This window comes from Apteryx rowi, unplaced genomic scaffold (assembly GCF_003343035.1).
Source record: "Apteryx rowi isolate R43461 unplaced genomic scaffold, aptRow1 scaffold_406, whole genome shotgun sequence".
Taxonomy (NCBI): domain Eukaryota; kingdom Metazoa; phylum Chordata; class Aves; order Apterygiformes; family Apterygidae; genus Apteryx; species Apteryx rowi.
In genome coordinates this window covers 411,619-437,795 of record NW_020450588.1, presented here as the reverse complement: position 1 = coordinate 437,795, position 26,177 = coordinate 411,619, and the positions used below count along the sequence as shown (strand labels likewise).

Genomic DNA, 26,177 nt, shown 5'->3' with positions numbered 1-26,177 from the left:
CTATTTCGCTTCTGAAGAGGGAGTCAGGCTCATTTCAGGCGATTCTTTTGCTGATTCTTATGGACGTCTATACTGCCTCAGCTTTTAGGTTTCCTGCTGTCAGACTCTGCCTGTTCCCCATTTTCAAGGCCTCAAAGACATTGAAACTGAGACACTGGTTTATTTATCTGCACTTAGTGACAGTCATATCACAAGACATGAGATGCTATATATTTATACATTTTGATCCCATTTAATTTTGCTGTGGATAACTGCATTCTATAAAAATGTGTCTTTTTAAAAGTCTTGTTGAGGTCTTTGGTTTCAGTTATAATATCTGCAATGAGATTTAGAAGGTAGAGAATTACAGAAAGAAACGTAGATCTAAATTCGCTCATAGGGCTTATAGCTGCAGTCTGAACTGTGTCATCTAATGTGAGCTAAAAACTAAAGAAGGAGACATAGTCCCCCTAGCGTCCACCAAGCACGGACCACAGCATTCTTCACTACTGCTTGTTTTTGTTGATTTAGGACTCCTAGGAAGAGGTCAAGGAGTTTTGATTTCTAGGTAATTTCTATTATGATTGTACAGAAAAATATTCAAACTGAACAGACCTCTCATCCTTGGTGCTACTATTTCAACTGCCCAGAGCACTTCGGTAGCTGAAACCTGACTTTTCTTTACTTACCTTCATTAAAGGTTTCCATACAGCATGATCCTGAAAACTTGTCCTGAGCTGCTGTACAGAACGGGACAAACTGTGCAAACATCTACAATGGAAAAGAAACCTTCACTGTAAAATATACATATACACACACACATTATATATACACACACTTATGTTTCTATAATATATACATTACTTCTACACATACAGAAACAGTTTAGAATTTGATAATTAATAGCCTGTAAATAGCAAAAGGAGAATAGTCTACTAGTCCAAGATAATTTTTTCCCCCAATAAGTTTTCCAGCAGTGGAAATGGCTTCAAATTTGTTTTAGCTTTTAAAAGATTAGCAGAAGCTCTAGCAAGTGCAGCATCAGACTTCAGCACGACAGAGTTATTTGTACAGGTCAGAAAAGCCTCCTACCTGACTGCAGCTAATCGCACCTTGATACTAGATTCAGACAAGCCGTTAACAATACGGTCCATCATATTTTCAGTCTCAATGATCTGGAGCAAAAAAGGAATTAATGCTATGTGAATAAAACAGTATAGACATTTATGGGTTGTTGGGTTTTTTTTGTTTGTTTGTTTGGTTTTTTTTGCCTGTAACATTAAAAACATTGCATATAAAAAAACCCTATGACTAAAACACCATCAAGCCACGTTATCTTCCCAGATTAAGTGGAATAAAGCGTGTAACCGCATGTCATTTAGAAGACAACATCTACACGCTTTGCTTAACTACTGCTTTTAAAATGGTTTTATTAATCATCAAGGAAGACGACAGTTAAAGATATGCTTTACCCTTAATGTCATACCAAAATAAAAGGCAGCATGTACAAGTCCACACAGTATACACAAACCACAGATTGGCGGCATGCTGTGAAACCATCTGGAAAAAGATACACAGCAGTTCACCTTCCATATTTAGACATGGTCAGTCCCAGCATTTAAGACTAGGATAAAAGGCAGTTAATATCAGGGTGAAAGATAACTTTTCTATAATAAATGATCCCCCCCCCCAAAACACACACACCAGTCACTCAGTGAAATAAATGTCCTTTAGTTAAGAATCATTGTTGTTCTGAATTCCTGCTAACCCTTACTCTTTATTTTAGTAGTAATTTGATGTATAAGTAAAGGCATCCCTATTATTAACTAAAGAAGTTCATCCTGCAACAAAAGGTTTGAATTTGGGAGAACCTGAATCATTCCCCCAGTGGTAAACTCTCTTGCCAGTCATTTTTTCTATATCATGTTTTCCTGCCTCCTTTCTGTTCATATCTTTCTTCCTTCTCTTTTTCCCCTTTAACCAGCAAATAAACCCAGAAAGTTCTCCTGCCTCCTGACCTTAAAATTTTTGTTTGATATAGCAGCTACATGCTTTGTTTAAAAAATAATGGTTTTGAGCATTAATTTCCCTCCACTTCCCACACACATCAGGTTCTTAACTACACAGAGCACCCATCAGCCACGCAGAGCCTCTCCATCGCTGAGCAGAATTTGTCCTCCTTCAGATCAGTTGCTGTTTGTTTTATTTTCAAGCAAATGTTCGGTTTACAGAAGGATACAGGACAACGTAGCTATTTTCTGTGCCTCAGAACACAGGCTTCAGAAGTGTTAGCACTCCTGTGCCATGACAATATCTCTGCACAGTTATGTGCAGAAAGAACATGTTAAAATACGATACAGTGAGAATCCAGTTCAACCATCACTGTGAAGATTTGTACATAAACAAACTTTTATCTTATGTATTGCTACATTAATTTTTGTTTGGATTACATACAAAAAGTGCAAGAGAAAAGTCTGTATGAACATAACTGAAAGAAAGCCTTGTCATTTCAACTTATTTATACCACAATGAAAAAAAATAAGATGGGGGCGGGAGGGGGGAGGCGCACGACACGCGCGTCCAAATTCTTGCACTGCCCTTCAGCACAGCTTTCAGCTGTGTCTTTGCATGACTTGCTAACACTTTTCACAGGCTCACCTTTTTTCGGATATCTTCATCGTTTGCTCCAAGGGAAGCATAGAGCTTGAAAGCAGCCTGGCGCAGTTCATGAGCATGCTTCAAGTCATGGTCGAGCTATTTAAATAAAGAGTAAATATCAAATTTAGACACTTAAAAAAAAACTACAAGTGATATTTTCTTAATAGTTGTAAGCTAGTGCATATTCACTGGGAGGTCAAGGGGGATTTGAAGATACAAATTATGTGCTATCACACCATTTTTGAACTAATGAAATAGAAGGTGACTGGGAATAGCCAGCATGGATTTATCAAGGGTAAATTCATACCTGACCAGCCCGAGTGCCTTCTAATAATACAATGACTCCTCTGTAGATGAGGGTAGTCCAGCAGAAGTCACCTACCTTGACTTTAGCAAGGTTTTCAACACAGTCCCCCACAGCATCCTTGCGCTCAGGTTGAGACTTTATGGTCAGCATAAGTGAAAAACTAAGCTGGACCATGAGGGTCAGAGGGCAGCAATTAATGGTTTACACCAACCGCAGACTCGTTACAAGCAGAGCTCCTCAGGGCCTATTCTGGGACCTATCCCGTTCAATATCTTCATCAATGACCTGGAGGGGATGGAGCGCACCCTGATCGCGTTTGTGGATGACACCAAATTGTGTGTGGGGGGGTATGCAGTCAGCGATCTTGAGGACAGGGCTGCCATTCAGAGCCATCTCGATGGGTTGGAGGAATGGGCCAACTGGGAATTCAACAAGGAGAAATGCAGAGACCTGCACTTGGGAAGGAATAACCCTCTGCAGTGGTACAGGCTCTGCTGAAGAGGACCTGGGGGTAAGCTAAACATGAGCCAGCAGTGTGGCAGCACGGCCTGGAAGCCAAGGCGGCTAACAGCACCCTTGGCTGTAGCTAACAGGAGCGCAGCCAGTGGATCACAAGAAGTGATTACTCTCCTTTACCTGACATTCATTAGAGCAAACCTGAAAAACTGTGCCCTGTCCACCCCCCATCGTCCCCCTGAGCACAAAAAGGATGTTGATGAACTTGAGCAAGTTCAGCAGAGGGTCACCAAGATGGTCAGAGGGCTAGAGCACTTGCCCCGTGAGGAGCTGGGCTTGTTCAGCCAAGAGAGGAGAAGGCTGAGGGGGGACCTGAGAGCAGCCTTCCAATACCCATAAGACTACGAAGATCATGAAGCCAGGCTCCTCATGGAGGTGCACAGCCAGGAAAAGGAGAGAAAGCAGTCAGATTGAAAGAGGAGAGGTTATTACTGGATATAAGGAATAATTTTTCACCTGGAGAGAGTCAAATATTGGAACAGATTACTCAGATTGGTTGTTTAATCTTCATTCCTAGCAGTTTTCAAGAGCTAGCTGGACAAAGCAACCTTGAGCAATCTCATCTCAGGTCAGCATTGACCCTGCTTTGAACAGAAGATTAGGACTAAAGACCTCCTAATGTCCCTTCCAACCAGAATTATTCTAGGATTCTAACTGCCCTCAAAACTCTATACCAAAGGGTTCCATAAAATGAAGTGGTATTTAAATTCTACACAAAATGTTTGCCAGAAAAATGAGAGTATTATACAGCAAAGCACTGAAATAAAGGAACTGTCAAAAGTTAAGCTGTATGAGTAATTCTCTTCGGTGCAGCTATATTAAAGCAAAATGTATTATGTCGTTGTTAAAACTATTTGAAATAGAAGACTAATCTGTTCTGCAGAGTCCTCACTCATCTAGTTTTTACCTTATAGGGTGTAATTCAATGCACTTCTTACAAGGTAAGCACCCTGGCTTCACAGCTGACTATTTTTAGAGACTTTCTGAACACTCAAAGCAATGTCATAATATTTATAACTGTTCCACTCATGTTTGGAACCTAATGTTTTGCATGCTATAGCCAATGACCATTACTTCTCAGCCAGCTACTAAACTTCCTTCTGCTTATTGTTTTATACAGTGACTAACAGTTTTTTATATTTCATTTGCATTTTTACATAGAATACCAAGCATCTGTATAGGCAGAATCAATCCCATTCTATAGAAGCCTGAGAAGTGAGTCTGCTTCTTGGGCCAACTTTGGGGACAGGGGGAAAGGCTCTGTAAGGCAGGTCTTTTGGATCCTTCTGAAAAATCAGCAGGCTGTGACAGGGGAAGGGAACAGGCAATGGATGTTTCCCTATGTGGAACATCAAAAGCAATCTTGCCTCTGAGGTTGATCGATCCAGTAGTGCTTTGGAAACTGTATGCAAATCTGGAAACAAACACGTTTACAAATGAAAGCTGTGTGTACGACACCTGTGGAAGTAATAGTCTCCGAGGTGTATTTGGTCTCTGTTTATCCAATCTACTCGCAAGTGCAGATAACTCATAATATGAAACACTACACGACATCCAGATGTTTTTTTCTGCTTAACCAAACAGAACAGTCTCTGAACTTAATATTTTTCACAAACCTGACCTAAGAATTGAAATCAGTCTCTCATCACATGGGCTATTATCTCTTATGAAGCTGAAATGCACTGGTTCCTGAAGATAAGCCTTTTAAACTCTGCAAAGGAGAAACATGACAGATGTCTCAGTCTGGTACTTTCTTACTGTCTCTGGAAAATGTCATGAAACTCCTATAGTAAAGCTATGTTAAAGTACCCAGAGCCCATCTCCCTATGTTCCGTAGGGAAGAGCAGCAGTATCCTGCTTGCAGGATGGGGAGACCAGATATACACAAAGATCTTAGCTTGGATATTAGAGGCTCCAGAAAGAGCAGTGAGTGAGCAAAGACCTGGGGACTACATGCACCAGGAACCCAGTCCTGCTGGACCTTTGTCACCTTTCTGATGAGGAACTCGGATGCAAGGTTTAAATAGAATAAAAAACATTCCGGGCATTTAAGTCACCATTTGTTAATGTCATTGTTTTTGCACGCTTTCGAAGGTTTCGAACCAGATGAAGAAACATACCCTTTTGATGTCAGTGATTGCACTCACTGAGCTAGGATACTTGAAGTAGTCAGCAAGCATGACAATGAGGTGGTCGGTAATGCTGGCAATTCTCTGGAGCTCCACATCCGTTTCAATCAAATAGGCCAGTGTTTCTGCTCCTTCTACTCGCTCCTCCAGCAGTCTCTCCTTACTACACATCCGAACCAAACATGGCAGAGTCTGAAAAGTTTTTTTTTTTTTTTAAAAAAAAAAGTGACCATGGTCAGAAGTTTAGTAAAACTTAAAAAAACCACTCAATAATTCATATTTGCACAGGCTTATTTGTATTAAACAAAAAATTCAGAAGTTCCCCTGCTGCCATCAAGATGCACTTGATGCCTCCTGCCATTTTATGATCTGGGACTGACTGAAGACCAGGTAGCCAAGAACAACCTCAGGACTTCCTTGACCCACACTGGCTGCCAAGAGCCCTAAGTAGCCGCCTACGTAGCAGCTTTGAACAACCAGAAGTGAGGCCCTCTTGGAATCCGGGTCCATTTTTCTGCCTTATCCCTGACATACCCCCTACGTTGGTTACAGTCACAGGGCAACATTTTTGTCATACCTTCTCTACTGTAAACACTAAAACCAATAATATATTTCTTTGCCCGAAACTCAGTGAAAGGCACTTAACCCTGTAAAGACCAATTCGCCAATGGCTGGGACTCAACTCTACTCACTCGAGCCTCACCAAATAAAAGTATTAACAACTTTCATGAAAATCCATCAGGAATAACAGAGCCAAGGCTTTGGCTTCTATAACTCCACTAACTTCAACAGAATTATGCTAGCAGAGAGCCTTTCTCAGCGTTATGTTTTTGGGAACTGAAATAACACTCATCCAGCAACTGTTCAAATGATTAAATAAATATCTTATCTTCATTCCAAAGAAGCAGAGTTAGGTGACGTGCCTACATTTATTAAAGAAAAAAGTGTTACCACAAGGATGACTGTTCACATTGTGAATCTTTCAGCTAATCTAATGAACCAAAGCACCTCCTSTTTGCATATCTTTCATTTAAGACATCAGATAACCAAAATGATGAAGAGTTTAAGCCTGAAGAGTTGAAAAACAATTTTAACACAGACAGACCTCAGGACCTTGCATTTCCTTAGCAAATTAGCCAGAACTCTTTTAAAGAGAGGAGACAGTTTCTGAGGGCTAGGAAACTTAAATACCCCTCAGAAATCACCTCATTTCCAAAAGTGAGATTTCTAGGACCTCTGCAAATTTGTTCCAAGTGCTTGAAACTCTTCAGGCATTGCATTGTTATGATACTTTTTCATCTGTATAATTCAGAACGGCACCATAATGATTAAATACCGTTAGTTTCAATTACTGAGCTGGCATAAGGGATATTAAAAAATAAGTCTAGCATAAGCACAAGCATAAAGGCTGAACATAAGCTCTCATCACAAGTGACATTCGGGTCGACTAAAAAAAGAAGTGGAATTCCATTACAGACTGAACCACAAAGGTACTGTATTTCCCAGTTCTCTCTAGTGTCAAATAGTCTGAAAGGAACAATTTTAATTCCTTAAGAACTGTTAATGCCCAAGAGATGAAGAGGAAAGGCAACATTTAAGTAGATACCCCAAAACACACTTTCAAACTATGCCATAAGTATGTGTGAAGTGAAGAAAGATAAGGAAGGTAACAACAGAAGTTAATCCATTGAAAGCAAAACCTCTTTTGGAATTCAAAGACTAGATTTTGTTAAGTCATGGGCTGCAAGTACCTATGAATCTCAACACCTTTCAACTTCACACAATGCCATCAGTTTAAAATTAAGCAAAATCAGGAATTCCAAAGAACACATTAACTGTTGCGTTAGACCTAAGGGGTTGTACAACATAATTAATGTAGAGGACCATGGTACTGTGTTAGAAGCATAAGAGGAACGGTTGCAAAGCACACCTGACCTTTCCTGGCCACCAGATAAAGTCTGAAATGCTCTCTGAAAACAGACTGTAAAGATGGAACGTTTAATTCACACAGCATCACTGGGATGAGTCACGGTATCTGGACAGATGGTCACTTTCGTTATTAGGATTTCAGAGAAATAACTTCCATTCCAAGCAAATCTCCATTAATTAAGAACCACCTTCTTGCTCTCCTTCCCACCCCAACAGACTTGTTTTTCACATGTTACAGGCGCAACCCACTAAAACTGAGCAATGAAAAAAATGTATCAAACCCAGTTTGGAAATGCATACGCCTGATCTTTCTGCAACTGAAGAAATTTTGACTGCAAAGGGTCAAAACTCTTCAACAATTTCTGAAAACTAAAGGAGGCATTTTTTGTTGTAGCTCACAGGAGGTCAAACAATTTGCGACTGGATTTACCACAGACTGAGACAAAGTGATATTCTAAAAGTCTGAGCTCCTGCAATGATCATCAGAAGGAAAGAGGGAATTAAATGAGTTATTTGAACAATCAGAATAAGGTGGCAAGGTTCTGTTGCCCTCCTTCTTTCTCCACTCTTCCGCCTACTCTCAAAATTTTCAGCAATTTTTAGTCCAAAACTTAAAATGTTTATTTGTGCAGAAGAAGCTTCCATGAAAAAAGAAAACTTCCCTCTTGCTGTAGAGCAAAACTCCATAAACTGGCAGGCAAATCAACCCAGAAAGGTTTGCAAAGCCTGCAGTTACTGGGACTGCCCATGTGGCATAGCAGATGGAGCTCCACGCAGACATCTAGCGGTCAACTATCAGCAGTAATTTGCCTTTGCCTACAGCAGTAGTTCCCTATTTCTTCCCCCCAGAGAGCAGTTCTGGAGCCCACACTTCCTCTCAGGATACAGGGTTAAGCAGGCAGTGGGGAATTTCTGAAGGGAAGAAATTTTGAAGTTAAGAACGAGGCTTGCAAGAGAGAGAGGTCAGGAGTATGAAATTGTGGCCTCTCTGCAGATGTTGTAGGAGAAGGCAAGACAGACTGGAAAGGTGTTCGGTATCAGAATGAGGGAGGACGGTGGAGCTGGGCGTCCTCACTCTAGGTCAGGCCATGCGCCTGTGCAGAACAGATGCTACCATCCCCGCTAGCAGCACAGCACTGGAGTAACTGCGTCCTGGACCTCCTTGCTTAAAAAGGCTGGAGGGAGGAGCCTTTGCTTCAGCCAACAGGGATTTGCATCTGCATGTCATTACCTGGAATGATGGACACCAAAAATCCCACTAATGAAAGCTTTAGATACATCAGACTACTGCTACAATCACTGAAAGGGAAAAATACATTTTCTTACGACAGTATCTTACCTACAACCTACTCATTCTCCAACATTCCCCCAAAGTAGGCCTTCGGGACAGTTCTGGACAGAGACTCTGGTGACAGTTTCCCAGGAGCCCTCAAGAGTTTGCACAAGACCACAGTCAGAAGATACTCATCAGTATCTTCCGTAGCTTTTAATGGTGAGAACTACTTGTTGTTTTAAGCAGTAAGCGCAGCTATCTGCAGTGCCGCGGGCTTGCAGCACGCTCTGTGGTCACGCTCACTTATCGGTTGTCTGTTCACGTGAGAGGAACTCAACACCACAGAGAGGCCTTCACAGCCAAAGACAAACRACTGCTGTCAAAAACTACCGGGTTTCAGATCTCAGACTAGCAAATACTGACAACAACCGCTTTGCTGATTGCTGGTTAGACCCTTCAGTCGCGAGATTCATTCCGGGAACACGTACCTTACCGATTTCAGAACAGCAGTACCTACAGGGAAAGAAATTTAGCTTTCACACATTTAAACTGTTTTCTTAACTCTGCACTGTGTAGTATTCTCTGGAATGATGGATTCTAAAAAACATACTGAAGAAAGCTTTGAGTCTGCCAGACTCCTCTTCTGTAACTATTAAAGGAAGTGAACATCTTTTCTTACTTTAGTATTACAGTAATACTTCAGTATAACAAGGAGAAACAAGCAGTGCTAGTATTTTCTGATCTCTGGCTGATACGCTTGCTCACCAGCAGCTTTTTCTGACTAGCTACAGAAGTATGAATATCAAGAGAAACATGACATTCCTATGGTGTTCAATGAAGTTAACTTTATTAGGAAGTTAGTTAAGGAGAGTATAAAAATCGAAACCAATATTTCAGCATGAGAGTGTTCTTTTTGTTTATAAGAAATTTCCCCAGCCAAAGTATGAAGCAACGATGCCCAGACAAATCTACAAAAACGTTGTGAAACCTGAGACATCATCTGCCCATATGACAGACTCCATTTATAGATTGTGCAAGTATTATGACTAGTCTTGTGAAATAAACTGGTGAAAGACAAATTAGTGCTCCATCTGTATACAGAGACCAAGCCAGTAACGTTGTTTCCAGGTTACTTACATATGATGACTGAACTACAAACATCAAATGGGGGTGTGTGTCAAACTCTGGGATATTTATACCTGGATGCAGACTTCCTAGTATGATTCTTTACGTAAAGTTTCTTAAGAGCCATATTGCTGTAAAAGCTTAAAGACACAGAGGGAAATTAGGGATCTGATTTTTGATTAAACATCTGGAGAACTTRGTGCTTTTGAAATCTTCAGTATAACAAACTTTTTTGTAACTTTTTATACGGGACATACAAATAAAAGCAGGGATAGATCCACATGAGAGTTTTCTGTGTTACACACAAAACTGTTTAACCTGCTCACCTTGAGAACGATGCAGGAATCGTCTGTTCGTATCGCTCCAGCTCTGCACATGGAAGTAAGGCTGCAAGGGGATAATAAAATATGCATTCACCTATCACTTTTTTTATGCACGTAAGAAAGACACTGCAAAATAAATGACTGTACCAGTGAAACGTACTTCGCTCTGCTCTACTGTTCATTTCAATACAGAAAACAAAGTGAACAACCTTCATGAAGATACAGGTGCAGCGTACACCAGCCTGTCCTTTGCTGCACACAGGATGGGCCAGCACTTAAATGATAAGGAGCGGATGGATATAGGGTTGGTAGCTGACAACACAGCTTAGTCAGAAACTGTGCAAGCTTTGCGCTAGCCTAGGAGATGCAGTTTTGTGCTAATACTTTTCCACAGGTGTCTTAACACTCTGTTGGAATAAGCACATCCTTGCTAATGATACACCTGACTGAGTCGCTACCATTGAACCAAACCTGTGGTTGTTCTTTCTTAGACAACATTTGTGGTAAAATTACAAACTGGGAATATGACAATTCCAAGGTCTCGGACTGCAATGTTGATACACAACAGCAGGCAAGTGCATTAGTTGCTTTGTGCAACTACCCGTACACATGCTGCAAGCCACCACAAATGCAAGTAGTTCATCGGTTTATGTTTATATTTCAGGATGCAGGTACGTTACTTCTATCAAAGTCAGGAAAAAACAGTTCACTGTGCTCTGTTACCTGCTCAGCTGCGAGGAAGCAGGAGGAGGCTGGAGGACGACTGCTCTGCATTCAGTGCAGAAACACAGTCAAGTATCTTTTCTTGCAGCTTTTGAACTAAGTCCTTGTACACGGCTTTTAGAATGCTCCAGTTGTGAGGTTTAAAAACAAGAACAAAACTCCACTGAATTTCAGTGAAGGTGACTGAGAACTAACATGTTTCAACTCTCAGCTGGGTAGGTTAAAAGTGCACACAGGGTCGATTACAATTGCTCAGTTAAAGAGCAGTAATATGCTAATATGCCATAACCACATCATGTTTCACTGCATTCCTGTGCTCTTTCCAAGTGCCTAAGGAGAGGGCTTTCACCCGTAAGAACCTTGGTCCTGTTCCAAACACCTACCAATGACAGACACAGCTAAAATCCCATAATCAAAAATCTTTTTATATTCTTCCTCAGAAGCGAACAGATGAGACTTGACCATTAGCCCCGAGATCGTTCTGTGGACATTACTGTCCAACCCTTGGGACTGATAGTAGGAGATGCTCATTTTCATGCCTGAACAATCACGAGGAAAGTACCAGTCTTGCAGTTGGTATTTAGTCCAGTTAGACCTGGTCTACCAGTCAAAGTGTTCTAGTTTAAGCATGAAAATAAGTTAAAGTAGTTTTACTTTACTGAATGCAAGAAAACATTCATGACTTAACTGCCTCTTATCTTGAGATCAATCAAAAAGATGCATCTCTATTAGTTTTATTTTTAATTGTAATTCTCCATCTCTTCTCTAGATTGTCAAAGAAACACAGAATCAATCACAGCTGAGAAGCCAGACTCTCCAGACTGCGCTGGCAAAAGCGTCGGGAAAATTGTTTGGTGAACTGAATCAGAGAACTGATCCAGGTCAAAAATAAGCCAGCAAAATCTAAAAGGAAAGTCTTCAATGCAGAGAATTACATTCAACGAGTCTAAACCAATCAATACTTTGGTGACTAACATCTTGATTTATGCTTGATTTTAGCAGTTTACAGTGACAGATTTTTTTTTTTCCCTTCTTTAACCATCTGAAGTCACTTATCCCATCATTATCAACACAATAGAAGGAAAGGGGCCTTAAAAGGAGTCAACTCCTAGCTTACAAAATGAGTAACCCTAGTGTTACTGCTATGGAACATGGTCACACTGTGTCACATATTATTTATATGGCCATGCCAAAATGTGCCCATGTCAAAAGGGAAAGTTTTAATTGATCTATAATATTATTAAATAAACATTAATTCTGCTGTACCAGCACAAGAAGCTTAAATAATAATCTATTTTAATTAAAAACCTTGGGGAGAGGGTCTAGCTCTTCTCCCTGTTCTCATCTTGGTGCATACAGTACTTAACACACCCCTGCCCTAGTCCAAGTCAGTCCGTCCTCAGGACACTGTTGTAAAAATGACATTATCTTGTATTACAAGATAATGCTTTATTATTTGACTCTGTAAGAACATAAGATTGACCATACCCTTTTCACAGTTAAACTTGTCATAAAATCCAAGCTATTATTGAAAGCTGCAGTTCAGCTTATGAAAATCCATATGCTTGAGTACACATTCTTGATAAAATTACTGCCCAGCAACATTTTTTCCTGTTTATGTATAGAAAAGAGTGAACATCATGCTATAAAGACTATTAGGCAAGAAACATTTCTTGAGGAATTTAGATAATGCAAATATCATCATTATTCTTAAAGTTTTAGATCTCATTTATATTAATTTACAAGAAGAAAAAAAGGGAATGGTTAAAAAATAAGTAATGAATTGCAAGTTATTTCATCCTAATTCCTGATGAAAATTACCATTTGGCTGATGTGAGCTGCATTTCAATAGGCTTATCCCTTTGTAACATCTTGACGAAAATTTGCGGTAACAATTCTCCATCAACCAACACTGCAAACAACGAAAGAGAACTCAGAAAATGATTCCAATTCAACCAGTCAACAAAATGAACGCCAAATTAGCAACCATAGCTTTATGCTTACCATTTACAAGAGTCATTGATACCTGTGGGTTTTCAAAGGCTAGAACTGAGAAGCATTTCAATGCTTGCATTCGAACCTGTGTGAAAACATAATATATATGAAGTACATATAAATGTAAATACTAACTTATAAGCAATTAGACCATACCACTACATAGGTTTACAGAAAATAATTCTGTGCAATCAATAAGAAATTTAGAAGATAGTTAAAAGGCAGATGGAAGCATCCAAGATGTGGCTTGACTCCTCTGATCTCCCTGCTGGAATTGCCCTTCTACACTGCATGTTGTCAACTACTTGTGAAAAGAGAAAGCGAGAGCTAGCAGGTGGGAACCAGAGGGTCAGAGATACCAGTCTCATTTGTGATGCTCCACAGACTCGCCAGCAGCAACAACGATGGGAGTAGCACAACAGGAATACCTATTATTTCAAGGAGAGTCTCGAAGTACCCAAGGGAGTCAGGAACTCATGCCATTGGGACTTACACTTCAGAAGTCTTTAAAGGTTAGTTTAATAAAATGTCTAACAATAACGATCTAGCTGAACTGATTCTAAGCTAATCTGACCAGGAACGGATACTATAAACTTTACTGCCACTATGCAACCTCAGCTATCACCTACACACAAACGACTCAACTCTGTTCATGCTGGATCTTCCTCCTCTAAGCCAAAATTAAGTCTTGGCTTGTCAGACAAACTTTCACGGTTGCCTAGCCAACCTAGGCTATGAAGTCTATATAACCTCTTTTTTGACACCAGGAAGACCATTATCATCTTTCCAGCTACAGAATCTAATTCAGTTCATATATCAGTCTTTGACTTCATCCTCTGTAATTCCACATATTTAAACTGTGTCCATGTCTTCCCACGTTTCTACTACCACTACATTCTTGGTGTGACAGGAAAGCAAGAGGAGAAGATTTTTAACCTAAAATACCTGTCACTGAAGAAAGCATTTGATGTTACTGCAAGTTAGGTTTAGGTCCCCTGTTTATCCTCAACAAAAACTCCTAGATATATGAAAGTTCAAAGGTAGACAATGACTATAAACATCAAACTTCTGTTTATTAATTCTATACCATGGCCGTGATTAGATATCAAGTTCTCTCTCATCAGTAGCAATGAAGTCTTAGTTGGGAAAAAATGGATAGCAGGCCATCTGGCTTCAGAGCAAAAGCCTCATTTGACAACTTTTCCACTTACTTTTCACACAAGATCTAATAAATTTAGTGTATTTTTCAAAGCAGCAGGAAGCAGAGATTCTATATTGCAAAGCACTGAAAAGAGTCAAACCACAGCTGAAGAGCTGTATTCCTGCCAGAAGTAAGCAAGCTGGGAGGAGAGTGGGAGAAGGAGAAAAATTTTCTAATGAGAACAACAAGTCTAGCTAGAAGTTGACTGTTTTAAAAGATATTGTTCTATTAATGACAGTTATCAAAATTACTAAGGCAACTACTTTCTTTGCTGGTACTTTCCCGGTACTGGTACTCTATTGAGCTCCAACTTCTTTATTTTAAAATTGCTGTTCAAAACATTAGGAAAGGTTCAAACTGACACGTTTTGGAAAATTCACATTACACCACAAGCTGGAAAAGGTCAGCTACTTTGCTAAAGGAAGAAAGATCAAAATGTTGCCTGATCATTATAAAAACTCACTAATACAGGAAAATAAAAACTAGAAATCTATCAGTCTCACTGATGAGATGCTGAAGACATCCTACTTCCTAGCAGATGCTTCTCCTCCCCRCACCCCGCAAAACCATGAAGGTAATGACCCACTGGAACAGAGTATCAGATTTCCTTTCACTTGAAATGCTCATTTGAAGACTAGCTTTCATTCTGTAAGATACTCTAATTATCAAGAATATTCCTCATTAAGCAGGAGATCAAAATAGACAATAAGCACAATTATCTGATCTCGTCTTAATCAACCAGTAAACAGCCTATTTTCAAGAAAATAAAAAAGGACAATAACATACATTAGATACTTTGTATTGGGTATTGTAATAAAAATAACTCAGAATAAGACAAATAGTACCATCATAGGAAAGGCCATGAAAGCTCAACTGCTTAGAAGTCATAGGACTGGCTTCACGCAGACTTCAGAAGTTTTTGCACTTCTGTGTAATTGGTTATTTGGGGCTAACAGAAGAGCCTCAGAAAGCACATGCATTTCTTCATGCGCTCAAACATTTTATCTACTAATCTACAGCAGACTCCTATGGGTCTACTGAGTATTTGGGATTTTGGCCTTACACTGAAGAGAGCTAGTTGACCCTCCGTGCCACCAAGTTATAGATACAATACGGTGCTTTTTCAGAGGTGGTACGTGAGGAGAGCACTACATTAGCGTAGTCCCTTTTCCTGATGGTACTCTACCCATCCAGAATGGGCTTCCAAAACATAATACAGGATGGAGCTGAGACTCAAGAGGTTCAGTGAGCACATCGCACCGGTAGCTGGCTGCCTCCCCAGATTCCACGTCCAGGTCTTCACAAGTTTGACTTCTGTTTAGGACAGCTCCCCTTTGCTTCTTTTCTGCTCAATTTCCTTTTATCCTTTATTTTTCATCAAATTAGACCTTTTCTATTGTCTTGTCGAGTGTTTGTTCTCATTTAGATCAACAAATACCAGCTCTGTTTTAATTAATGGTGTTTTAACTTTACAGAACACTCCAAAACAATACATCTCATTTTGATAAAAATCCATATGGCACATAAAAACAACTGGTATTCTAGAAATATACAGTACACAGATTTACAATTTAGGTCATATGCATAGGTTCTATCACCTTCGTTTAGATCACTTTCATAAACTGATATAAAACACTGAATAATTTTTAATGCCTTACTTTGTAGGAGGTGGAGACTAACAGATGGGCGATATTCTGAACTGCTCCATGGTTAAACAAAATTGTTTGGTGATCTGGACCCTACAAAGGAAAATATAAGAGGTGATTTTTTTTTTATTTTTTATTTTTAAGAACATGTAAAGTTTCTACTAACTGCAATTTTTATAAGTATTAAAAGGTAGATTTACTAACAACTACTTCTGTAATCAGTTGGCATACTTTTATTTTTTTTAATAAAGAAGTCCAACTAAGTTATTTTATAGCATGTGCCATTTTCTAGTAACCATTTTTGCTCTTTTGCTCAATAGGAAACTATGGACTAGGAGTAGGCAGATCAGAAACAGAATGAGTGAAATTATTTTTCACAAATGAAGGAACACTGATAGAGTGCTTAAGTTCCTATTCKTCATATTGGAAGTAATTACTGGAAAAGTCCTGATTTTCTCTGCAAATCATCTAAAAGATCCCCAGTGATTCTAATGTCTTTTTCACTGGTAGTGTTAAGCATTTGCAACAATCCTAGCTCCAGGAGAGACAATTAATTCTAAAACTGTTTCCAGACAGAATGTGACAGTGCTTTGAGAACAGATTCACATCTTCCTCCTACAGAATATTTTAGCTTTAAAACATATTTAACCACAAATCTAGTCAGCCATCACCCATTTATTGCCTTTAAGATTTAATAAAACAATGAAACATCAGTATTTTTCCCCAAAAGCRTTTGGAATTAACACAAATACTGAATTTTGCAGAAGAAAGGTCTCAGAGCTTCTACAGCATGACAAGGCTCCACGAGGTCAGAGAAAACCATGAAATCCCAATGGGCCCTGCAACCCTCAATAGTCTTTTATGAGATCCGATCTGATCTTACTTACAAACATCTCTTGAGAAGCAGATTCATGACTCTAGTCCTACTGGCATTAAAACTGGGGCCACCTGCAATCTCTAAATTCAGCTTTTGGAATGCCACAGCATTAATCGCACCTTGACGCATTTTCTTGACTAATCCTCAAGTGAAGAAAATATCTTCACGCCTTAATTTTCTACTCAAGCCCAGCTGAGTTTATGGACAACTCTATACACCCTAGTATACATGAGCAATGCTTTATTTTCACATTTCTGAGGTACAGGTGAAATCAGACTCCTTTTAAATTCAAAAGAACATTCATAGACCAACTTTTACCTCTACAGAAAAGAAAAAAGGCATGAAAATTACTTTTAGATGTAACATATCTGGTGCTTTAAGAGATGCTTCAGCTGCTACTGCCACCAAGAGCTTTCTACCAAAAAAATGCAATTAAAATAGCATGGTTGAAGGAGGAAAACAACTTACATTGGCACACAGAAGTGGCTGAGGCAATGATTTAAAGCCGCAGCTATGCCAGTGTTGGAGCTGAAGAACAGATATTAAAATATGTGAAAAAGATGAATAAAATTAAAGTAAAAAAATCATATTGACCTAGATTGATTTAGTAACTCACAAATATTACTTATCTAGACATTTGGGGCCAAATCTTCAATGAGATGCAAGTGCATGCTACCTGCAAAGAGCACTAATGCCTGTACAGAGATGACACTTGGGAGTGCTCATACTGCATAATTAGATGTACATAAAAAATATTCGAAATGCACACACGGTGTTCGCACCTACACGTCCAGCGTGCCTACTGCATGATCTGATTGAGCATTAACCCACAAATAGGGATAGCTTCCCATATAAATACAAAGCCTTGAGAATATAACGCATCATTCCTTTTCAATCCCAGATATCTCAGGCCCCGATTTAACAGCAAGGCATTTTGGTTTTGTTTTATTTCAGGTATACCGACAGAGCTCTGGGAGCCAGTTCTGTTATAGTGACCTTTTTCTCCAAAGCAGATTAAGAGCTGTAATATTTCAGGAAGAGAAATCACAGTTCTTGCAGGTTTTTCATCATAAAAAGTCGATTTTCAAGAAAGCAGTAGGATAGAAAAAAAATGTAATGATTCATTCAATAATGAACTTTTCAAAACAGATTTCTACATACAAATGTACCTTTCTTCGGGGATCCAGCACCAAGCCTAGGATCACATAAGAAAACATTCTCAGAACAGGACTTAGGAGGAAGCTGCCTTGATTACAGGCTTTATCCTGGATCTTTCCCCGAAAAGAGTTTTTATTTTTCAGTTTGTGGTGAAGGTATTAGTTATGCAGAGATATCACCACATTCAAATATAACATCTAGCACTATCTCTTCAAATTATTCATACAACCATGCTTTTCCAAATGCATACCTCACCTTCTTAATTTGATTATTAAAATAGTAAAGCTTACCTACTCACATCACTTTCTCTGGAAACAAGTCTACTGTGACATAGAGAATCTTAAAGAGTAAATTTTGACTTGCATTTTAAAATGCATTGCACATTAACCCGATTTCAGTTTACTCAGTTTTGCTCATATGGCGCTAGAGTCCTGGCCGGGTCTGCTAAGAACTGCACCCACTTCCCCTGTAAATCAGCGCTTTCCCTTGCGTAGGCATGGCCTTTCTCCAGGGTCAACACTTCCCAGCGGGCAATTTTAACTCTAAAAATGCAGGGAAAAGCAGTGAAAGCACACAGTACAAGCAGAAAACAACAGCAATATGCTAAGAACTTGAATAAAGGATTTCCTAGCTATGGGAAACGGGCTGATTTTTTTTTCAGTGAAATTTGAGCAGGAGAGAGAGGAAGGGAACCTGAGAGACCCAACCCAGATGAAACTCAGGCCAGGAAAAGAGAAAGTACATGCACAAGAACCAAGCAGAGAGCAATCTGGAGGAACAAGGAGAGCAGAAACTGTGGTATGTCACCATTAGTTTAATAAAAATCTATTAAGATGAGGGAAAAGAAAATAAAAGCTTCTACACCTCCTATATGCTAAGGCTCACCTAAAAACTAAAACTATTAATAACCTATTTCTTCAAGAAAAAGYTAGAAAGGTTCTCTCAGTCTTTTGAAGACCCAGTCTTCATTAAAAGTGTTGTGAATACTGAAACTTTCAGGAGTATTTGTGTGATAAAAATAAAGTTTGCCTGTCCACATAAATCAGAAAATCCCTTGCACATTCTGCTTCACTGTTAGACGTATTTTGTTATATCTGAAGGTACAGCAATTGCTCTTTTGTCTTGGTTACCACATCTGAAACCCCAAATTAAGCAAAATAAAGGAAGGGACATTTTAGGGTTTCTCTCAACAGCTGCATTTGCCTGGAAAAGACAGAAATGAGTTCTTGATCAATTTTGGATTTCTCATGATGTTTCCTCAACCTCAAATATTTTTCTTTGCTTTGGTGCTAATACTTATTCTATAAATACAACTATTTCCTATTATTCATACCCATGCAGTTTCCTTTTCCTGTGCATTCACGTTTCTATCCGTTCACACTACCAACATTTTTTTCCCCAAAGTTTGCATTTCTCAAAACATTCCCTGTAAATTTTGTTTGGTGATGGAGGTACTTAAGATAGCATCGTGAGTTCCTAAGACCTTTCCTGTTTTGCTCTCATTAAGTGAGCAGGCTTTTGCTTTGTTAACTATGTATTTCATACACAAGTCAGCAGGAGTTAAGGTAGCTACAAGGAAAAAAATGACAATAGCCCCTTCCAGGTTGGGTGAGTTACCTGAAGCACCTCAGCGGTTTCCATACAGTCAACCTGGTTTATACTGCCGCTGAGCTTGCCTCTAGTTGTATAGACAGACTTCTAAACCTCTGTAGACTCAGTCCCGTGTTATTTTTTTTGGATGCCAATATGGCCGAATTTTTCAACTGTTCAAGCTACCCAGCCTATCATGGAGACTACCAAGGGCCATACAAACATGAACAAATGCTTCTCATCAAGTGATAGATGCTTATTTTGTGCCTGCCATGAGATCCCCGTGTTTGTTGTAAGACAGGTTTGATTTACTTGCGTCTCGGAGAAAGAGAACACGAGGGAACAACCAGCCAGAACACCTCACTTGACTGTTTTCCCACTGCCCGTTCCACATCTTTACACCACCTCTCCTCATCCCAGGACACAGGCATGCTGGATGGACTACTTGGTCCGAAGGAAATTAATGGAATTTTTCCTTTTCAATTACAACAGATAATGAAACATCGCTTCAGTGTCTTAGTTGCTTTAATTTTCAACTTAAAAAGAGGTCCTAGAGAAGTAGACAATGTTTTAATTCAAACCCCATTAGATTTGCATTCTTCTTTATGATAATGTTGTTGGCATAAGACTTGGCATAAAATGGGGGGTTTGCTATTTTTAAATTAGAAAAAGTTTTCCCATATCAGATTTGTGCTATATAGCAGGAATTAACATGTATCTGGATAAATCTGTRGCCAGCGGAGTTGGACTGAGAAGAGCATTTTTCTCCCTCTCAACCTACAATACCTCTTAGAAAACATCCTTTGGGTTTAAGACAATTGGCTTGAAAGCAGATACAAGACATCTGCCAAGACATGCTCAAACCATTCAGAGACTTCCAAAGGAAAAAAAAAAAAAAAAGCCTTTCTAAAATTATACTGATAATAGTGAGAAACGCTCTTTGCCTAGATTGTTGACTTGGTTTAGTAGCCAAAGACATACACCCGATACCAAAGCAGTCATTTGCATATTTTGCTTTACTGTAGAGAAACATCTCTTATCCCCAATAAAGCCGTCAGCAAATTCAGGACAATAACAATTCAGTAACTGCCTTAATGTTCCAACTACAAAAGGCAACATCATCTTATACGGTTTCTTACACGCTGGAAACGCAAGAAGTCTCATAGAGAACATGCATTCTCTTTCTTACTTTGCAGCAATGTGAGAAGATCTGACATATGTATTCTTGTGTATATCGAGACCTACTGAGCAGTGCCATGAGGTGGGAGATAACTGTAGCATCCTGGAAACAAGTCAGAAAAGAAAACAGTATTAACACTATATTTCAGCATAGTTTGTTAATAGATCGTTACTTAAAAGAGTACTCCTAATTCTGTGTTCTATATTCTTAGTAGAAAAAGTGTTTCAGAAAGAAACACTGAGTTCTCCCTTCCACTGAGACTTGCATGGACACAGGACAAGACCATGAAAGCGGTGCAGGAGAGACTGCAAGAAAAAAGTGATGGTTCTGAGACCAACTCTCATGAATTTAAATAAATAAATAAATAATCAGTGCAAGTATAGCACTTTCAGTTTTTGCCTCCGAAAGGCTTAGCTTTGTTAGAAAGCAAAAACACAAAGGAAAAACTATACTAACTGCAAAAGTGGTCATTGAAAGCAACTACAAGGAATTTCCTTAGTATTTTCTTACTAGAATTGGGATGTACTTACCTCTTCATTCATCTCGGAGCGGAAGAGACCAGGGAGGGGAGCCAGGATGCCAGATGGCACCATGCACAGTCTGCCTTCAATTGTGGGGCACAAACTTTCTAGCTGACAAGTGAAGGGCAAGAGTCTCCCTTGTCTAAGTCAAATACACTTGATTACAGTGTACGATACTAACCACGGAGAATTCAAAACATACAACAGCAGGAGAAACTCATTACACCATTGTCCTCTCATTAAAACATGTCCAGTTACTACTTAAGCTCTTTGATAAGTTAGAAAATGACATTTTAAAGCTTTCAGTTACTTTTAACAGCACATTTTAGCAGGAGCAACAGCAGCGCGGGGAAGGAACATCAGCAACTTTATCAAGTCTGGAAAGGCAGACGACTGAATTACTTGCATGAGACAGAGGAGATCAAAGACTAAATGATTCTTCCTCTCCAAAAAACTTATGCTATACTGACACTACAGAAGTAAACTAGACCGTTTAACTCGCAGGAGAATGGACTGATGAAGCGCAATCCTCTTCTACGGGGAGATGGCTACCTCTAAGGGTAGTGAAAGCAACAGTAGCCAGAGAGATGGTCGTAGTGACTACAGCTTCAGTAGTATGCAGCTTTTAACGAAAAATTTTATTTCCCCACTTAAAACATCACACTTTTTATATGAACAAAATAAACATATGTGTACGTCTCTCCTAGTCTATTTGCATCATTACATATAATATTGGCAATTAAGCAAAACTTGTTAGTATTTATGAATATCTATGTTTGGAATATAGCGGACTTATTTTAGAAGACTGGTGCCAACAAGCCAGGCTTGTCCTTCTCAACAGAAAACAGAAGGGCCACAGAGCCAAGAATCACATCTGATCTTGTGCCTTTACATGGGGCATATATACATTGATTTCTTCTCAGCTCCAGAAACCCAACGGCCTACAAGGAATTGGTTTGGTTCTAGGGCAATATTAGATATTAAATCCTCAAGTACATTGTAGCAGTGCTCATGGTCATAATCGTAATGAAGGGTCACTCAATTCTCCATGGCAGAAGGAAAGCTTGCAGTGCCATGTGTTAAATATCCACGAGAAGCCAAACAGAAACAGCTGAGAGGCCAACCTTGCGCTCAAGAGAAACATTTGTCACAATCCTAAAAATCTCATAACAGATCACCAAAACTTTTAAGTGTCTCCTTCCTTAAACAAGCTGGTGTAATTTGCAGAATTGCTCAGTTGGTTAACACATTTGACCAGTTAAAAGAGTATCCTGTCATTCTCCATTAATCTTGGATAGCTGAAGATACCAAGCCAGGTTAGTGCTCAACACAATATACATATACTATGTTCTAAGGGGCTTTTCAGCAATAAGGACACCTTGGAGAAAACAGCCAAGAAGCCTTGGAGGGCTGGGGAGGATGGTGTGGGGCAAGCACCTCGGGAGGAGACAGTACAGCTTAAAACAAGCAAAGCTTCAAAACAAGAGATGCAAAACCTGAAGCTTCCTGCAGGGAGATCACCGGCCAGGTAATCTGGTTCATTTTTATAATGGCAACTAGAAGGATGTGAACATTAGTCTAAAAGTTAAAAAGCCTGATTACATCAATAGAGACACTGCTCTTGCCAGAGATAGGAGGTGAAGGAATCCACAACTGAAAGTGGGTGGCAGGGGGATGAAGCTGAAAAGAAAATATCTGCATCTGTCATCTTAACAGGGGAAAGGAAAAAAAAATAGCAAGAACACTCTGTTGTTTTTATAAAATTCTCAAAGAGAAAGACAGATACCAGTCTTCCAAATAAGTGTTAACTATTCTCAAAACTTAACTTACAGAATTATTAAATCAAATATTAATATCCACCTCCCATAAAGCAATCATGTGTTACCCGTTTTGCAATTCTATTTGCAATGAATTCCCACAAGTTACATTATTTGTTTACAATTTCCTTCTAATTTTGGGGTACGTTATATACATATATCAGAGAGAATGCTTACCCTGCGGATAAGCTGGCTCCATCCCCATTTAGATCTCATAAACCCCCTGAATAATCTGAGTTTCATTTCCCTGCTGCAATAAGCACAGATGATGCACAGGCCAGTACCAAGCCTGGCACCCCAACACACCAGAAGAGGAAGTAAAAACTAAAACAGAAAGGATATTGCACCTGCACAGTAATCCTTAGACCGGGGGAATCCCATGAGCCAAAAAACATTAGAACTGCCACAGTTAATCAAGTACAGACACTGCGTTCCTTAATGTTAATAACATATCTATGCGCTCTAGAAAACCACAGAACAATGCAAAATTTTGRGAACTACAAGTGTGCAAGCAGAAAACCTAGATTTAATTGAGTTTTCTGGTTTTTCATTCATCCCTTCCCCCAGACAGGTGGGATTCTAACTTAGAAGCACCCACTACTACATGTTGCTTTATAACCATATTTTGCCCTTACCTTAAACTTTGTTTCCTTTCTGCCAACCACAAAATTCTATGTAAGAATCTACAGATGCGAGTATCCATTCAGGTTCTTCATGGGGAAAAAGAAAGCCAGAGGAGTAACAACTAATTTGTTTGCCAGTTCATGGATGACCAGATCTGACTCTTGGCAATTTTATGGTCTGCTCTGCGCTGCTCTCTTTTCTACAACCAGCTATTTGCAGGAACAGCTCGGCATTTTTGTCAAGCAATGAATACAACTCACTTGCATGATCCGTCACCTCTACTGGGTGACTGATGCACAGCTGGACACAGAATAACACTGGGAACTCTCAAGTGGTCCCATAAAAGGCTGTATGACCTTCCCTGCTTCCGTCAATTTAGATGAAAGGTTCTGCAGTAAGAAATCAGGATTTTTTGAGAACTGTCTGAACTGCTTATGAAAATTAGATTTCAATGAAAATACACAAAAATAACATTTAGATGATTCTTCATTAGCTAAGAAAGCGCTTGAAGTTTACAAAAAGTGCAAGAGGGCAAGCTTTATATCAGGAGCCACTGAAATGTAACCTGAAGCTAGAGAACTGAGCAACTTTTTCGATATTATCTTTGAGAGATTTTATTAGAATATCTTTTGATGATGATCTGTGAACATTATGGACCCCTAATTAAATGCTAATAGTAAGTATATGTGTCAATATAGGTCTACATAATTTCATATTTTATATGTATTTTTGTATATTTGTGAGTGTATATATATACACAAACACACACACACCTATACATATAAGTAACAGGATCTTTCTAGCAACCCTAGTAAGCCACATTATCAAGTATAAACTCAATTTGCAGTTAAAACAATTAAAGATCCACAAATCCATTAAAGTGATGTCTATTTAACAAGACGTGGTCTAGACAAATTTATGACAAGTATCTACCCCACATTACAGGTACTATAACAAAGCTACTGCTCATCCAAACAGAATTCAGAAGGAAAGAATTAACAAATGGAGCTGCATTGATCTACGTTACCACTTTGTAAACTGCCTGTTTCTAACAGCAACTGTTTGCAGCACTGCTCTCAAAGTGACAGCTACCCTCCAAGAAAACGAGCGCTGTTAAATTAAGAATGTACTTGGATCCCAGTGCTTATCTATTTTCCTCATATTCCTTTTTAACGTTCAAATGAAATCTGCAAGATCTATTCTTAAGACATTTCTTTGTAACAGGGGATTATATTCATTTTTCCAAGTTAGAGAGCTGATATTCTTCTATCTATTCCAACTGACAACTTCAATTCCCACCCAAGACCAAGGACTTCCTCTGTAAGTGCTGTTCCATCTTTTAAGGCATTTACAGTATTTTTCCCAAATTTAACAAATTAATGGTCACTGTGCATGAAATCTATGTTTCTTATCCATTCCCAAGGGATGGCACTACACTTGCAACTACATAGACTACAGCTTTTTAGTACTATATAGTCACTCAATCTTTCTATTTCACTGGGTATTCCCTGAAAACAATTTTTTCCTCCTCTGTTGATGTTTTACTTCTAACAGTCCTCTTCAGCAACAGTCTCAAATCGCTCTTTACGTTTCAGACTTAGCTGCAATCAAATTTTTTCCTTCTGTCTTCTACTCTGTTCATTCAAATATTCCAATCCTGCCACCCATTTCTCAAATTAATTACATACTGACTTGTTGGGAGTGGATGAAACTGGAAAAAATAATTCTAGAGGAACTCCTATTTTTTGCTATTAAAAAGCAACGGAAGACGCTCAAGCGCAAGCAAGGCCTTTTACAGGCTTTATACTCTACTGCCATGAGCAACACATGCTGTTTCGGAAATTCTACCCAAACCTTAGTAAGAGGAAGTATAAAATTTTTAAAGCAATCATCAGGAATAAGTTTTACTAAAAGAGAATTCCTGTGCAACCTATGGTGGTTCCCAAGTACTTTATAGAAACCTCACTAGAGTAAAGAAAGCATCACTCCCCACTGCATGCCCACTCAAAACTCTCTAATAAAACATGATTTATCATTCTACAGTTCTAATCCCAGCTGTCTCCTAGAAATGAGAGAATGTTCAGGTTAGCTGTAGGGGCTCAGCCATCACTAGCAGTTACAAGGAATGGAATAGAGACCAAGGCATTAGGAGATGACCTAGATTCCCCCCTTCAGAAGTGCATACCACTGAGTCATGGTGGAACACGCCTACTCCACAATGCAGTTTTATTTGGGGTTAAATAACTGCAGTTACTCATCACTGTAACATATCCTGCTCCATCCTGTTAGCCTTGTCCTCCAAATTGTTCCTCTTCCTCTTCATCAAGCCTAGTCAATCACCAGGTGGTGTAGGTCTCCCTAAAGCACCTAGTTTCCATCTCAAACCTGGACAGTAAGGAGGAATGCCTTTCACTTATCACTAGCTCATGTAAGCTGGAAAAAGTGACACTTTCCGCAAGAAGTGGCCACTGCCAGCAGTTTCTGAATAGAATCGTACCTGGGTCCCACTGAAGAAGGWAAATGGGATCACAACCAAGAACATTTGTAAGGAAACAGCAAGATGCTGTCAAAGGCTGGAGAGAGTTTCTGTCACTAAACCCATTCTT

General features: G+C 39.2%; 1 protein-coding gene across 11 annotated transcripts in view; it reads right to left on the bottom strand.

The window, feature by feature from the left end:
* Positions 1-26,177, bottom strand: part of ARMC8 (armadillo repeat containing 8) — a 75,594-nt gene that overhangs the window by 14,234 nt on the left and 35,183 nt on the right. For 8 of the 11 annotated variants that reach the window (XR_003255166.1, XR_003255164.1, XR_003255165.1 and 5 more), the window contains 10 exons: positions 20,619-20,711; positions 17,150-17,209; positions 15,817-15,897; positions 12,967-13,042; positions 12,784-12,874; positions 10,243-10,303; positions 5,581-5,781; positions 2,638-2,733; positions 1,072-1,154; positions 669-750 (listed from right to left, as the gene is read on the bottom strand). Coding sequence is in view for 8 of the 11 variants with exons in the window: in XM_026075582.1 (XP_025931367.1) it covers positions 669-750; positions 1,072-1,154; positions 2,638-2,733; positions 5,581-5,781; positions 10,243-10,303; positions 12,784-12,874; positions 12,967-13,042; positions 15,817-15,897; positions 17,150-17,209; positions 20,619-20,711 (924 nt within the window). In the remaining 3 variants the exon portion in view is untranslated. The remainder of the gene's footprint in view (positions 1-668; positions 751-1,071; positions 1,155-2,637; positions 2,734-5,580; positions 5,782-10,242; positions 10,304-12,783; positions 12,875-12,966; positions 13,043-15,816; positions 15,898-17,149; positions 17,210-20,618; positions 20,712-26,177) is intronic. The other 3 variants (XM_026075584.1, XM_026075589.1, XM_026075583.1) reach the window with 2 other exon arrangements.